The sequence below is a fragment of the Amaranthus tricolor genome, chromosome 10 (assembly GCF_026212465.1).
Source record: "Amaranthus tricolor cultivar Red isolate AtriRed21 chromosome 10, ASM2621246v1, whole genome shotgun sequence".
NCBI classification, from domain to species: domain Eukaryota; kingdom Viridiplantae; phylum Streptophyta; class Magnoliopsida; order Caryophyllales; family Amaranthaceae; genus Amaranthus; species Amaranthus tricolor.
The window spans coordinates 5,325,456-5,341,952 of record NC_080056.1 but is presented as its reverse complement, the minus strand read 5'-3'; the positions used below and the strand labels follow the sequence as shown (position 1 = coordinate 5,341,952).

Here is a 16,497-nt window from a genome sequence, read left to right as displayed (position 1 = left end):
CTCATTTTATTCTATCATTGCTCTAAAATAACACTTTAAAATAGGGAGCAAATAGAAGATGGATGATGATAAGGTGTGTTCGGTACGAGTTAATTGTGAAGGTAATTGTTAATTAGTTATCTAAATATAAGTATTTGTTAGTTGTGTTTATAGACTTGTCAAAATGGTTGGTAAAGTAGAGATCTAATTAAGTGCGTCAATTTGATAGGATCATTTTTGATTCGGATAAACTTAACTGGTCAAAAGCTTTTATAACAAAAAAAAAAATTATTTATTAGAGATCAGAATCGAATATTGTCTTAAATGTAGTATAGAACCTTTTGTAAGAGCAACATATGTTTGATTATCGCTATTCCATTTTCTTTTTTTTAGCCTATCATGTAACCAAAATTAAAATGTTAAATCATTAAAAAATTTTAAAAAGTTATATAATAACTTTTTTCTTTTATATAAAACAATTTGTTATAAAAAAGACAAACATATTACTTTTGAGGCTTCAAGAAAGTGATATCGACTCAGCATACAAACTTTATGGACTTAGAAATATAATAAGTATAGATTAAAAATAATGACATATGTAGACTAAATGATCTAGTATTCTTACAATTGGATTTGATAAAGTTTTTTAATAAATGTTTTCAGATTGAATTTTTTTTGGATTACACTTCAAAAATTTTTACTCAATTTATGATTTTTTAATTAAAAAAACACCATTTTATTTAAACTGCATCGTATTAACTGTAAAATCATGATATCGCTAAAGACTAAATAGATACCCATGAAAGGCGTAGCCGGTCATAATTAGGTGAAACATGGCAGCATGGGCATTAAAAGTAAGAGTAGTTTCACACCAGTTGTGATGAACATGATTAAGAATACAACACAATGATGAAGATTTTCCATTAGATATGCAATTACACTCTCACGCGTGAAAATCATCCTTAGTTATCGCACTCCTCTGTCTCTTCTTTTACTCCATTTATTATCACTTCATCATCCCCCTTCACGATATATTACAACTACTATATCCATTTTTCTAATTTATGTAACTAGTGCTTTAAATAATATATAAACTTCATAATTATTTTAAATTTAAAAATATAAAATATCTCCCAAAATAGGTATATATATTAATATTATTATTTTAAAAATATTTTAAATAAAATTTCAAATTATTTCCATTTTTATTGTCTAAACCGATGCATAGGTTAGCAAAGAAACACCTTTAAAAACCCCTTTTTTGTAAAGAAACACCTTTTATAATTTTTTTTTGTAAAAAAACACCTTTTAAGAGACTTTTTTAAAAAAAAAACACCTTAAATCAGTTTCCGGTGACTTTTGTCCACTTTCCGGCGTTGACTATGCCAGTCAACGCCGGAAAGTTGACAAAAGTCACCGGAAACTGATTTAAGGTGTTTTTTTTAAAAAAAGTCTCTTAAAAGATGTTATTTTACAAAAAAAATTATAAAAGGTGTTTCTTTACAAAAAAAAAATTTTTAAAAAATTATTATTTTTTTATTTTGTTTTTATTATTATTATTATTATTATTATTATTGTTAATTTTTTTTAAAATTTTTAAATTTTTTTTATATAATAATAAAAATAAAAATTTTATAAAAAAATAATATTAATAATAAAAATAAAAATAAAAATAAAAATAAAAACAAAAATTATAAAAATAGTTAAAAAAAATTAAAAAAAATTAATAATAATAAAAAAAATAAAAAGTATAAAAAAATATAAAATAACAATAATAATAATTAAAAAAAATAATAATAATAATAATAAAATTAAAAATAAATATAAAATTTAAAAAATATTTTTTTTAAAAAAAAAGAATAATAATATTTATTTTTATTATTATTATTATTATTATTATTATTCTTTTTTTTAAAAAAAAAATTTAATTTTATTTTAATTTTTAATTTTATTATTATTATTATTATTATTTTTTTTTTTTTTTAAAAAAAAAATTTTTTTTATATAATAACAAAAATAAAAATTTTTTTCAAAAAATAATATTAATAATAAAAATAAAAATAAAAATAAAAACAAAAATTTTAAAAAAAGTTAAAAAAATTAATAATAATAAAAAAAATAAAAAGTATAAAAAAATATAAAATAAAAATAATAATAATAAAAGAAACACCTTTTAAAACCCATTTTTTTGTAAAGAAACACCTTTTATAATTTATTTTTGTAAAAAAACACCTTTTAAGAGACTTTTTTTAAAAAAAAAACACCTTAAATCAGTTTCCGGTGACTTTTGTCAACTTTCCGGCGTTGACTGGCATAGTCAACGCCGGAAAGTTGACAAAAGTCACCGGAAACTGATTTAAGGTGTTTTTTTTTAAAAAAAGTCTCTTAAAAGGTGTTTTTTTACAAAAAAAATTATAAAAAGTGTTTCTTTACAAAAAAGAGGTTTTAAAAGGTGTTTCTTTGCAAATTTCCCTAAAATCTATACTCCCTTTTGTTTTTTAACTCTTTTTATCAATCATTTTTAGTTTATATTTTATTGTTAAATTATAAGTTAAAATACAGTCAAGTGAAATATCTTATTTAATTTGTCTTAATGTAATTTTATTTATATTAGCTTTTTATAATTTTAAAACAAACAAAATCAAAAATATTTAGAATTTAAATAATGAATCATAGTGGTGTTCTAACCAAATAGAACAATTGATTAAAACATGCTGGAGTATTAAAATTTATAAATATCATGAACAACTTACAAAGATCCTATATGAATATAGTTTAACTTCTTTATATCCGTATAATATACTTGTTTTTTCTGAAATACTTGCTAGATTGCGATTATTAAATTATTCATCGTTCAAACTTATTTTATACATTACAACTAATATGTAAGAAAAAAATAAAGTCAAATAGGTCTTATTTGAATTATCTAATCAAATATTTTCATTATGTTAACTTTCTATGGTTATTAATTATGCATAATTCAATACATAAACAATCAAAATAATGCTATTAGATTAGATAAAAAGTAAAATATAACAAGTATAATAGAACATAGTGCAGTATTTATTAAACGTAACCAACAATATCATGAAATGAACGAAAGTACTCTTCTTGCATGGCTTTTCAGTATAATTTACTCTTCTACCATGCCTTTAAACTGCAGTTTGCAAAAATCAATGACAACTAGCAGGCCAATACCTTTTCATCGCCCTTTTTGCTCCTTATATATACATCATCTTTTGTTACTTAGTCTCAAAACAATCAGAGAATTCACAAAGATTTAAAAAAAAAAATATATTGGAATGGGGAGTCTATCAATTAGCAATGGAGAAAATAATGGGTGTCTTGAGAATTCTATTTATAGTAATGGATTAATTGGGAAAGTTCAATCTGAAGGTGATCAACTTCAAAGAAAAAGTTGTTGGTATGAAGAGGAGATTGAGGATAACTTAAGATGGTCCTTTGCTCTTAATAGGTATATTTTCTATTATCTCATCCATCACTTTGCTACTTGAAAATTCCACTCCTCTAAATTTTTCCCCAATTTATTGCGATATTTAGCAAACGGCTGATAGCTGATTACAGTGGTTGATTTGACTTGTTGATTTTATTTACTTGTTTAACCACCTGATTTAAACCCGCTGCTATGACTGTTCAAATCAGCTTATTCATAACAATAAACTGTTTCAACCTGCTAATTTACCAAACATTAGTATTGATTAGTTTGACCACTCATCCCTCTATTTATATCAAAATAATAAAAAAAGTGGCCAACTAACAACTTATGTTTCCAAACACCATATTATCTTTGTTTACTAATACATGATCTTTATTTACTTAGGTGGTGGCGTATTCAGACATTATGTTAAGTGTATTCAAACCATCAGACTTAAAGTTCATATTAAAATCAATGTAAATATTATCAAAAATTTTGCTATTAGTAATATACTTCTACATCATTTAATCTATCGGTTTATGTTTGATGACCATAAATAGAAAGGATGAATAGATAAAGCTTAGAAATGTCCATGATCATTATTGAGAAATTTAAATTTATGCCAATTGATTTAAATGTCACTAATAGTATACCAATTTTATTTAAAAAAATAATTATTTATTAGTCAAATGAGTACAATGCATCATACATAAATCTTCAAGAATCGGAAAAATTAAATAGGATCATGACCCTATAAAAACATATGTGCTTCCATCCCTGCTAATATGTGAATTAATTGAAATGAAAATCGTTTTTTTTTTCTTTTTTGATCTTCTCATTTGGAATTTAAGAAGACAAATATTGATTATAAATTCGATACCATTAGAATTAATTAAAATAATGGAAAAAAAAACTTATATATAAAAGGGTGAGTGTATAAAGGTTATCAAATTTCATTGGATATATGAAAGATTTATTAAATAAAGTAAAAATAAAAAATAAATTACATTACGCACTAAAAAATAATTATAATTTTTATTGTTTGAACTGCAAGTCTAATAATGTTATTAAATTTTATCAAACACGAAAATAAAATTATTTAAAATGGATTGGTACGTGTAGCATGTTTTTATCTTTGAGGCTTGTCTCAATTTTAGCAAATATTACTTTTTTATTTTAAGATTTCGGATTCGATTCTTACAAATCCTTCTTTCTTTCGACCAACATAAAATAAAAAAAATATATTTTAAAAAAGGATAGAAGTTTCATTGATAAAGGATAATGCCTTTTTACTTTTAGATAGGGTGACATAAAAAGATTAATATTTCCACTTTTAAGCTACTTTATAATCCGGAGAATGTTCTTCCTTTTGGAGTTGTGACTTGTATTTTAATATTTAATTAAATAACATGTTTACATTTATTCATAATTTTGTCAAACAAAAGCTAGACAATTAAATTAGGCATCTATTAATAATGTTTTCCTTTAATTAGTCAACTCTTTTGTTCAAATTATTAAGCTTCTAAATATAATAACATGATTTTCTAGATGCATGGATTGTATGATAACTTTACCTTTCCCATCAGAAAAACATATGTTTTGCTATCAACAATACAATGTCCATTTCATTTTGGATGACCAATAACATTATATTCCTCTATCCCGCGTTGATTTGTCTCCATTAATACAAGCTTTCACATTGAAAATTGTACTTGGTATAGTAGGTTATTTAATGCCTTTTTAATTTCTGATAAATAGGAGAGTTGATATTGCCCACAAAATCGATAAGGTTTCATCGTAAAATCAATTAATAGTAACAGAAATAGTACATTAAGCTTATATAGATTGACCTCTTTTCAAATTCTAAAATGTGAGATTATATGTGAGTTATCTGGTTATTTTTGAAAAAATTTATTTCAAAAATATTCTATTTTTGAGTCATGGTTAGTGTGATGGATGTTTGTGTACACCCAAAAAGACTCAATCCCTGAACTTTATCTACCGTTATACAAAAACAAAAATTAAATATTATCATAAAAAGTTTAATTTTTAAATTAGATGTTTGGGTTCAAATTTTAACCCTTATTTTATTATTTAAAAAATAATATTAACCCCTCTAACTTAAAGTTCAATTTTCCATATCAACTATATATCCATTGAAGATTATTAACATAAATAAATTGTTATCAGAGAAGATTTCTTTGAGAGACACATTAAATATATAGGATAAATAGTCAAACTAATACAAATTAAAGAGAAAATAAAAATATGAACTTCTTATTTTGAGATTGTCTCTTTATGAGACAAGTCTCTCATAAGAGTAACTGATTAACATATGCATGCTGATACGTTTCTTGTAGGATATTGCATACAGGAGTCACTCAGTACCAAGATATTCAACTTTTGGATACAAAGCCATTTGGGAAGGTTGTTTATTCCTGCATTAATTAATTTCTTGCGCCACATTTATTAATATTAAATATCAGCTCGTTTTTTATGGGAACGTCTCATCATGGTCATATGAGCTTAAAAAAAGCCCTTTATTTTTAAAAAAAGAAATTTGTTAATTGGTTCACATTAATTTCATAAAACCCTTTCTTAATTTTTTTTTTGTTTTGAAACAATTATAATTCGAGATAGCACAATATAAGCCGTCTCATTGTGAAACAGTTTTAACAATAAATTAGTCTTAAATTATTGCTTCTATCCTTTAACATATAATAGTACCTACTTTTAATTTTGTTCTCTTATATAAGTATCTTTTTATGAAAAGGGGCAAATTTTAAATGACGACTAATCATCAAAGATTATCTCTTTACATTTCTTTTTTGGATTTATGGCACTTGCAGGCTTTGGTTATCGATGGAAAGCTCCAAAGTGCTGAGATTGATGAATTTATCTACCATGAATGTCTTGTGCACCCACCATTACTTCATCATCCTAAGTAATTTCTCTACTCTCAAAAAAAAAATTCACTACTTTTTTGTGCATCAAAATGTAAAAAAAAGTAACCACTTTTTAATTTGATTACCTAATTTTTTTGTTTTAAATTAATGACAGTCCCAAGTCTATCTTTATAATGGGAGGAGGTGAAGGTTCAACTGCAAGAGAAATTCTTAGGCATAAAACTGTTGACAAGGTTGTCATGTGTGACATAGATAAGGTATTTTATTTTATTATTTGTTAAATTTTTTCCCTAACTGATTTTATTATAAACAGCTCGTCTTGTATATTAGAACGTCTTAGTATGAGACAAGCTCGTATAATTAGCATATTTTTCTAATTGATCCCTTTAGAATTATAACTAATTAATTTAACACACTAAATATACATGCATCAGTGTAATAGAAATGGTCTCACCATAATAACATCTTATTTAAGAATTTGTATTTGTATATTATAAAATATGATATGATAGACTCATAACTATTTATTTCCAAATTTTGTACAGGAAGTTGTTGATTTTTGCAAGTCTTACTTGGTTGTGAACAAGGAGGCTTTTGGTGATCCCAGGCTTGAGCTAATCATAAATGATGCTAGGTACAATATTTGCATATTCTTTCAAAAAATCAACTCAAATACGTTATAAAGTCAAGCTGATAGTTATAACTAAATAATATGCACAAATTTTTATGAGAGTAAATTTCTAGATAGGCATTAAAAATATTGTAAGCAGACATTTAAAATATTGTAAGTACTTAAGTACTTATTTGGTGGAGATTAAGTATATTATAAGTAGGCATTAAGGATATGGTAATAGGCTAAGTTTTTCGATAGACATTAGAAATATTGTAAGTAGACATTTTAAGCACTTTTTGGGTGGGCATTAAGTATATTGTAAGTAGACATTAAGATAACAGTACGTGAACATTAAGGTTTAATGGGTTGGGCCTGAGAGATGTCTCTCAAAGGGACGGTCTCTCAAGAGACCGGCTGAATAATATGTTATAGTCTATTACACCACTTCACCTGAAAGTCGTTTAGACTAAATGTATAGATGCAACATTGATCTATTTATGTCCGACGCTAAACAATCCACTTTGTAAGATTAAAACCTGTGAATTCTGACGCATTGGCTTCTAATAAAGTCTTATTTATATATATATATATATATATATATATATATATATATATATATATATATATATATATATATATATATATTTAATACTATTTTTCACATTTTCACAATAATATGATGTTATAAACAGGGCTGAGCTGCAAAGCAGAGTAGAGAAGTATGATGTGATCATAGGAGACCTGGCTGATCCACTGGAAGGCGGTCCATGTTATAAGCTTTATACCAAATCATTCTATGAAAATGTTGTTAAGCCTAAGCTTACCAATAATGGTGTGTTTGTCACTCAGGTATAACATTATAACGTTTCATACCTCAACGCCAATAACTAACTTCCACCTAAAGCGGGATTTAAGGGTCGTATATACTTAATCTCATCCTTGTAATACACTTGTATGTTGTAATAATGATTTTGTTTTCGATTGACCCTTAGAAGTAATATAATCTACATCTTCACCTAAATAAAAAGTGTATACTTCCTCCGTTTTGAAATATTTGCTAATTACGGTAATTGACACTATTTATCGTTGAAAATCATTTTATTAATAGCAGCTAATATGTAAGAAAAATTATAGTCAATTAGAATCTTGTTTGAATCATCTAAAATCATACTTTTATTATATTAACATTTTTAATTTTTAAATATATATAATTCAATATATAAATAATCACAATAACACTTTAAATTGCCTAAATATGACAAATATAATAAAATAGAAGAAGTGTGATATAATAAATCATTTTACTAGCTCATTATAATTTAAAACCAATAAACTACTTCTATAAATCTTTGGGTGTATCAAAATGAATACTAATTAATAATTAATGATACTAATACTATGCGTTGAATAATCATTCCCGGCTCAATTAATTATTAACCTTTTTACAGGCTGGACCAGCAGGAATTTTCAGCCATACTGAAGTTTTCTCTAGTATTTACAATACCCTTAAGCATGTTTTTAAATGTATGAAACAATTTCTCCATATTAAACTTAAGAATTTTTATTATTTTTTATAAGTTATTGAACTTTTTTATTTTTCTTACAGATGTTATTGCTTACTCGGCTCATGTTCCTTCCTACGCTGACACTTGGGGTTGGGTCATGGTAAGAATTTTCCTTGTTCTTTTATGATCCATTTGCAGGGCCGGGCCTTAAGAAGGTCCAACTAGCCTATGCCCAAGGCCCATTTATAAAAGAATTTGTACATATTTTAGTTTCAACTAGTCTCTTGAGAGACGTATTTCAAACGCCACCCATTAATGATTAATGCCTACTTACCGTATTTTTAATGTCTACTTACATTTTCCTTAATGTTTAGTTATCGTATTCTTAATACATACTTTCAATATCTTAAATGTCTACTTACATCATTTTTAATACCTACTTATAATATTTTTTAAAAAATATATAGTAGACCGGCCCAATTAGAAATGGTCTTTAAAAGAGACCGTCTCTCACAAGAATGTGTATTCTAGTTTTTATGATGAACTCTATAGTGCGCTCTGTTGTTATAAAAAAACAATACAAATTTTTATTTAAGACGATTTTATTATAATACCGTTGTGAATTGAGTTGAATAGTATTCTTTAAAAATTAAAACACTCTTTTTTGATTTAGGTTTTTTATATAGACTTGTTTCTCTATAGACGATTTCATATAAAATTTGCTAATCATCAGGTTTTATATGAGTCATAATATGAAACGAACTCATATAATTGGTTAATTTTTCTAAATTTCACTTAAAACTTTAAGATTATAAGATAGTCTCACCCTGAATCCGTTTAATATTTAAAATTCAATATGTTTTAAATAAAAGTAAGGGCCACAATTATCTTTCACCTTGGGGTTTTGAAACATCAGAACCAACCCTTTGCTATGTGTTAAGACTTTGGAGAATAATATAACTTAGATTAGATTTTCTTGTATAAGACCATCTTATCATAAGACGAGCCTATATAATTAGTCTATTTTTGTAATTATTTACTAAATATAAACGAATCAGCCTAATAGAAATGGTCTCACCATGAAACCGTTTCATTTAAAAATTTGTGTAAGTTGATCGATTGTATTGACTTTTACTTTTAGTATAAAGGTGAGTGGAATATTTATCACTGTAAGTATTGAATCAACTCAACAATCAGTGTCGAAACTGATCATTTTTTAGCACTAGGTGAAACATAAAAAAGACCTTTGTATAAGTAAAATTTCGGTTCTTTTTTTCACCAACTATGCATCGTATAATTTTTTTTTCCATCATATGATTAATGTCAAATAAATATACAAATTTAAGATCATATAATGATAAGGTAGTTATGCAGAAACTAAATTTTAATAATCAGCCCGTCTTATATGAGACCGTCTCACCGTGAGACGAGTTTATACAAATAAGCCTATTCACTAAGTGATCACTTTGAAATTATAAGTAATCACTTTATGGTTATAAGTTATAACTTTAAGACTATAAAAAGTCATCACTTTAAAAATAAATAAACATTGGGCCAACCCAATTAAAATGGTGTTATCGTGAGTCCGTCTCATATGAAAATTTGCGTTCAATAATAAGGATTAACTCAATTTGGGCCATTTACAAATTGGGCTTTAGGCGATTACACCTCAAAACTACCCTCAGAAACGACTCTGTCAACAATTATTTATATGTGTTATAAGTCACACAAATCGATATTAATAAAGTTCTTTTTATCATATGACTCAATTCATTGTCTAGACAGGCTCAAACCTAAATGTTGTATGCATCTATATGAGTTAATCCTAAGTCCTTACAAATATACTTACCTTAATTTTCAGGGATCAGACTCTGAACTAATGCTAAAAGCTGAAGAGTTTGATCTTAGAATGAAGCAGAGGATGAATGGTGAGAACAGATTTCTGGATGGCACAACTTTCCTTTCTGCATCAACCTTGTGCAAAGCTGTTCGGAAATCGTATGTATTTTCCTTTGATATGCATTACTTTTTCATAAATTATCGTGAGAGACAGTCTTTCCGACAGATATATTAGATATATGAGCTAAATAGCCCAATCAATACAAATTAAGGAGAAAATAAAAATGTGGGCTTCTTGTTTTGAAGTCGTCTCTTTAAAAAATCATCTCTCACAAGAGTAGCTGTTACTATGTTTCTTATATACCACCCCGTCCTTTTAGTTTTGATCCATTACAAATATACAAGCGAGAGCTTTTTTATATCAGCTCATCTTGTATGAGACCGTCTCACCATGAGATGGATTTATATAATAGCCAATTTCTTCAATTGATTAATTTAAGATTATAGTAATCGTTTTAAGGTTATAAGTAATAATAATTCTAAGATTACAAAAATATAATTATATTAAAATTATAAGTGATCACTTTAACATTAGAACTTATAAGTGATCGTTTTAAGACAAAAAAATATATATTGGACCTGCCCAATAGAAATGGTCTCACCATGGGTTCGTCTCATTTAAAAATTAGCATTTTTATATAATTAGGGGTGGAGCAAACAATTTCGAGACTCTGTTTAATTTTCATAAATGTTTAAAATTGGGCTCCTTCCTAATTAAAAAGAGAGACTTTCTTAAACTAAAATAAAAATTCAACGCAATTTTAATTTTAAGTACTAGAATTAAGTAAAAACTTAACACAATTTCTAATTTTATTAATATTTCTTTTATAAAATTAACTTATATTTTGTTGTTAAAAATTAAACTTAGTGTAAAAATTTGAAGGGTTGAGAAATTTAAAAATAATTATTGATTATTTTTATAAATTAAGTTAGTGATAATTAATGTTTGACGAATGTGTAAAAAATTAAATGATGTAAGAGAAAATATTTGGAGGTTAGAGAGTTGTTTTGGAAAGAGATAAAAAAGAAGAGAAAAAAAATAGAATTAATAGGTTTTGAACATATGACCATTGATATATTAAATAAAACTCCTACCAACTACTCTATCATAATAGTATATTATTTTAATATGAGGCCCTTCAGGTCTGAGAGGCCCTATACAGATGAGCACCCCGCACAGCTCTAGAATCGCCCCTGTATATTATGTAGCAAAGTCAAAGAGAAAATATAAAAATCATCGAGCTAAGTATATATGAACAGCATGTATGTGTTCTAATATTTCATCTTCATTTAACAGGTTGGACAATGAGACTCATGTATACACTGAAGGATGTGCAAGGTTTATACATGGCCATGGTAAACTCAACTAAGGAAGATTTGTTTTATGACCCGTTTGGTACATGGTGTTAAAAAGTATGAAATTTTAAATGACGAAACTTGTATTAATTAGTATGTTTAGGATATGGTGAAAAACTAAACGTTATAGATTGGTCTAATGGTTGAAGGTTTTTTCTTAAGATTTAATTTTCAGCACTAAACAAAGAATTAATACCCTTCCCTTTTGTATTTGTTTTTTTTTTGTTTGTTTGTTTAGTTATCAATAAAAAGATATATATTTATTTTTGAATCTGTGAAGTTTTGGAATATACTACTATAAGGTATAGTTTCCTAGCGAACTTAAAAGGTGGATATATTCCAAGACTAGAGAATCTTTAATCACGTTTAATGCCTTGCTCTTATATGACGATAATATAGAGCATCTTTCTAAAAATATTATTGTTTGCAATTAATTTAGTGCATGCTTGTTTATGTTTTTTTGGCGAAAAAAAAAATATTATAAATGTTAGAGAAAATGCTATAAGCAGACGAAAAAGTTATATAGTGAAAATATATGCAATCTGATAACATTAGAAAGCATAACGAACATGGATTTTTATCATGTTAAAGTTTTTCACAAACAAAATAAATATCTAATTCAATATGTTTAATGTGGTTGATGATTAATCGAGTTTCTAAATAAGTATATAGCACCCGTATCATCACACCAAACAAAAGTAGCTTTAGTGAAATAGGGCATTTTAATTTGAGGAGTAAGTTTCGTAACCAACAAGATTGATGAACACATTGACAAAACCACCATACAAAGCTTCTACATTAGCTTTAGATAGGGTAGGTTGTGTCTAGAGGACCAACAAATCAAATTATCACCGCCAAGACACAAGAAATCGAAAGTAGATTGACGAGTGTCAATGTATCCTCTCTAATACACATCAGTATATTATAAATAGGAAGTAGTGGACGACTTATGCAAATGAAGACCAAAATCAATCATATGCTCAAGTTTCGGATAATGCATGAACAGACAAACATGTTGACCGACATAAGATATCAATAAACCAAAATCAATTATAGATTTCTTATATGTAGTAGTAGAATGAGATTAAGATGGTGAAATGTGAGGAATGTGTAAATGTTTGGGTTGGAATTTATAAAAAAATTTTAGAGGAAAATACAAAATTTAAAGTCACTGGAAGAACTAATTCACTAGTTTGGCCAATTCACTAGTTCAAATCTAGTTTCCCGACCTCGTTTGGGTTTGAACTAGTTCGAGCCATGACGATTTAGTGGTTCAACCTATGATCATTTCTAGTAACAACCAGTCTCCTGAAAGACCGTCTCTTTGAGAGACGCCTCTCAGGCCCAGTCTATTAGAGCTTAATGCCTATTCTTACTCTATATTTTTCTTTATGGACTCAAAGATGGTCTCTCAAAGAGACCGTCTTTCACAAGAATTTGTGTTCTAGCAATCATATACTTCTATTAAACAAATATAATTAGTTGGACTTTGATTATAATATAATTAACATTAACCAAAGTAAGTAAATTAAAGAAGAAGTGAAACGACATTATATTTGAGATGCAGTTTAAACTAATCTTAGTACAACTCAACACGTCTCTACTAAACAATTTTCCAATATCTTCGCTAAGATTCCCACGTCATTCTTCTATGCTAGTCGCATGTCAAGTATTGAATTAATTGCCTTGGAATAATAGTGTTTTATCTTGGTAAAATTAACTCTCAAATTAAGACTAAAAGTAGGTGATAGAGTCTATTAATAATAAATAAGAAAATAATATGAAATAAGAGACAATTTAAAATAATAGAGGGTAGTATATATATTCTCATATTCTCACAAAAGTTGACATAATTCCCTAAACACTACTACTCATATATGTCCCTTTAAACCATTATCAAAGATAATTTTTTTTTGGGAAATGTGACTATTTGATAGTAATAAATAAATGAATATACCTTATAAAAGATAGTTAAAAAATATAAAATATTTTAAAATAAGTGATACTCCCTTCTCAAAATTATAGCCCCATTTGCGTTTTGTTGCTTTTTTAAAAATTATATTTTTTTGTTTGTTTGTGATATTATAATGAAAGGCTTACATTAGGAGAGAATAAGAAAAAGTGAAATAAGTGGTTGAAATTATGTTCAGCCCGTCTTCTGACAGATTGTTTTTTTTTAAATACATCTCTCAGGTCCAACATATTAAAGTTTAATTAAACTAAATGCGATCATCAAATTAGAGATGGTGTCTCATAAGAATTTGTAAATTGTGTTTTAATGGTAGGTAAAAGATGGGTTCATATCCCATATATTTAAAATTTTGAGATAATCTAAAATGAAAAATACTCATCTAAATGGAAAATTACCTAGAATAATTCTATCTTTTCATGAACCCATCTATTGATCAACCATGAATAATCCCAACTTTAAAGTGTATTTTTCTAGAGTAAATCCGATAACCTGATAACTTGCTATAGCAAGTTTTATTTTTTCTAAAAAAAGATAAATTAAAATACAATTACAAAAAATATGTTAAAAAAATGTTGAAAAAAGATTTTGATTTTATTAATTATTCAAAACTTTTTATGTAAATTTTTTTAATTTTTCTCTAATTTTACATTAATTTTCAATTTACGTTTTTGGTGAATTACCTACTATAGCAGATTATCAGATTACCCAAGTTTGTAAGAAAATACCCCATAAAGTTGGGATTATTCATAGTTAATCAACATGTAGGACTATTATAGGAAAATCATAAAAATGTTAGATTATTATAGGTAATTTTTCCTATCTAAAATTACGAGATAAAGGGACTATGTCATTGTCTAAATTCAAAAATGATGCAAAATTAATATAAATAGATAAAAATAACAAACTATGCTAAATGACCGGAATAAAGAGAGGATTAGGGATAGGCATGAGTTGATCTGGATGGGGTCTAGCTAGATCTAAACCCCATTTTTTATTGGACCCAACACGAATCCGAATCCATAGGGTCTGAATCTGGGTTCAAAGCTTTTTTTGTTATTTTTTGTAAAAAATTTATGAAAATAATATTATGCAATTTTCTTCATTTTGTATAAAATTATTTGAACATATTCATCTACAAGCTACATATATTTTGATATTGTAATGCTAATTGAGCGATCAAATATATTAAGTTTCCCAACATCATACTATCACATTTCAAACACAAATACAAGCCTTCAATTTTTATTGTACAAATGTCAAATATATAAGTTCTGAAAAAGAAATATTCAACAAGTCTTTCAATTTTCATTGTACAAATACAATGACCACATTTAAATTACATTAATCAACAAAATTTTTATTTTTAAATCGCTCAGTTTCTAAAATATAACAAAGTTTTACATCAAACTAGTAGTTTTATAAATTATTAAAAAATAAATACAAAAAATTCTATTGGTAAAATTTAGGTCGAATCTAGATCTCAAAAGTGTGAATGTAGACACAAATCCAAATACTAAGATCATAAACCTAGTTCCGATGGCCTAGACCGGTAGACCCTAAAAGTCCTAAAATAAGTAAATTCAAAACCTTTAATTAAAATCGGGTCGAATATAAACCCTTACTGTTCAAGATCATGCCCATCCCTAGAAAACAGTACTATTATACTCCTGCTTTATGCCTGAAGTTTTATGTGGTTCCCGCCTTCCTGGTTCCTAATATTCTTCGAATTATAATTCGTAAAAACGTGAAAAAAATTAATAATGCTCCCCGAAGAAAAATAAAATAAATGGACGGCTACCTTTAAAAAAAGAAAAAAAAATAATCAACGTGTGGAGCCGATACTCGTTTTCCTTTAAAATATCGTTGAGCAAAAGTAGTTGAGATGCTCCTTTTAAAAAATAAGTAGTGAGATGTCAAATGTAATAGCAATCAAGATAATTTATTATTCTGTGTATAGAAATATATTCTAAATAATTGCAACATATTTTTTTATAAAACGTTACTGATAGCAAATTTAAAAAAAAATTTACAGAACAATATTATAATGTTGTACTAAAGCTATAATAATATTAGTTAACTAAAAACGTTTAATTGAAAGTTAAGTTGTGAAATATCTACGAATGTTCTATATGGTAGCAACATACTTTTATACAACATCAGTGGTAATAAATCTTAACTGTAAAATCTACTGTAGCCTATAACTTTACAGGAAAGAAGGGCAAATAAGATATTTCACAGCTTAATGGTCGATTAAACGTTTGTAGCCCATTAATATTACTATAGCTTTAAGTACAACATTACAACGTTGTTCTGCGAAATCATATACATATTATAATTTAGGAAAATTTTGTCCACATGTCACACTATCAAAGAGTGTTTTGGCGCTCAAAAACTCATTCCATGCGTTGCTTCATTGTCATTATAGTGTTGAATTTTCAAATTTTATTGTTATAATAATAATAATAATAATAATAATAATATCTATAATAAATAAAAGCCTTTTCGTTTTCATATGAATGATAGAACTTCATTTTTTTAATTTGTGTTGTGACTTTTGATATGGTTTTCATTAAATGTAGCTACTATTATTTAAAAGCATTGATGTTTACTAAATATAGCTATTATTTAAAGTTTAAGGTATTATTAAATTAACAATTAAAGACTATTCCCACAAAATTCAAAATAACAAGGTCCCTTGATTACCTCCATTAGATTCTTAGAAAACCATAGTATATGATTATTATTAATAATGTGCAAAGTTTAGATCATTCGATAAATTCTACTATATATTTATCAAGTTCCAAAACAATAAGAAATAACATAAGTTTTTT

General features: G+C 26.4%; 1 protein-coding gene across 1 annotated transcript; it reads left to right on the top strand.

The window, feature by feature from the left end:
• The first annotated feature begins 3,038 nt into the window (after positions 1-3,038).
• Positions 3,039-12,109, top strand: LOC130825293 (thermospermine synthase ACAULIS5-like). Its single transcript, XM_057690442.1, has 10 exons — positions 3,039-3,454; positions 5,776-5,842; positions 6,265-6,359; positions 6,476-6,578; positions 6,867-6,955; positions 7,627-7,783; positions 8,383-8,458; positions 8,541-8,599; positions 10,301-10,437; positions 11,636-12,109. Exons 1-10 carry the CDS (start codon positions 3,282-3,284, stop codon positions 11,706-11,708), a joined length of 1,029 nt encoding a protein of 342 aa, XP_057546425.1. The 5' UTR covers positions 3,039-3,281; the 3' UTR covers positions 11,709-12,109.
• The last annotated feature ends 4,388 nt before the right edge of the window (positions 12,110-16,497 follow it).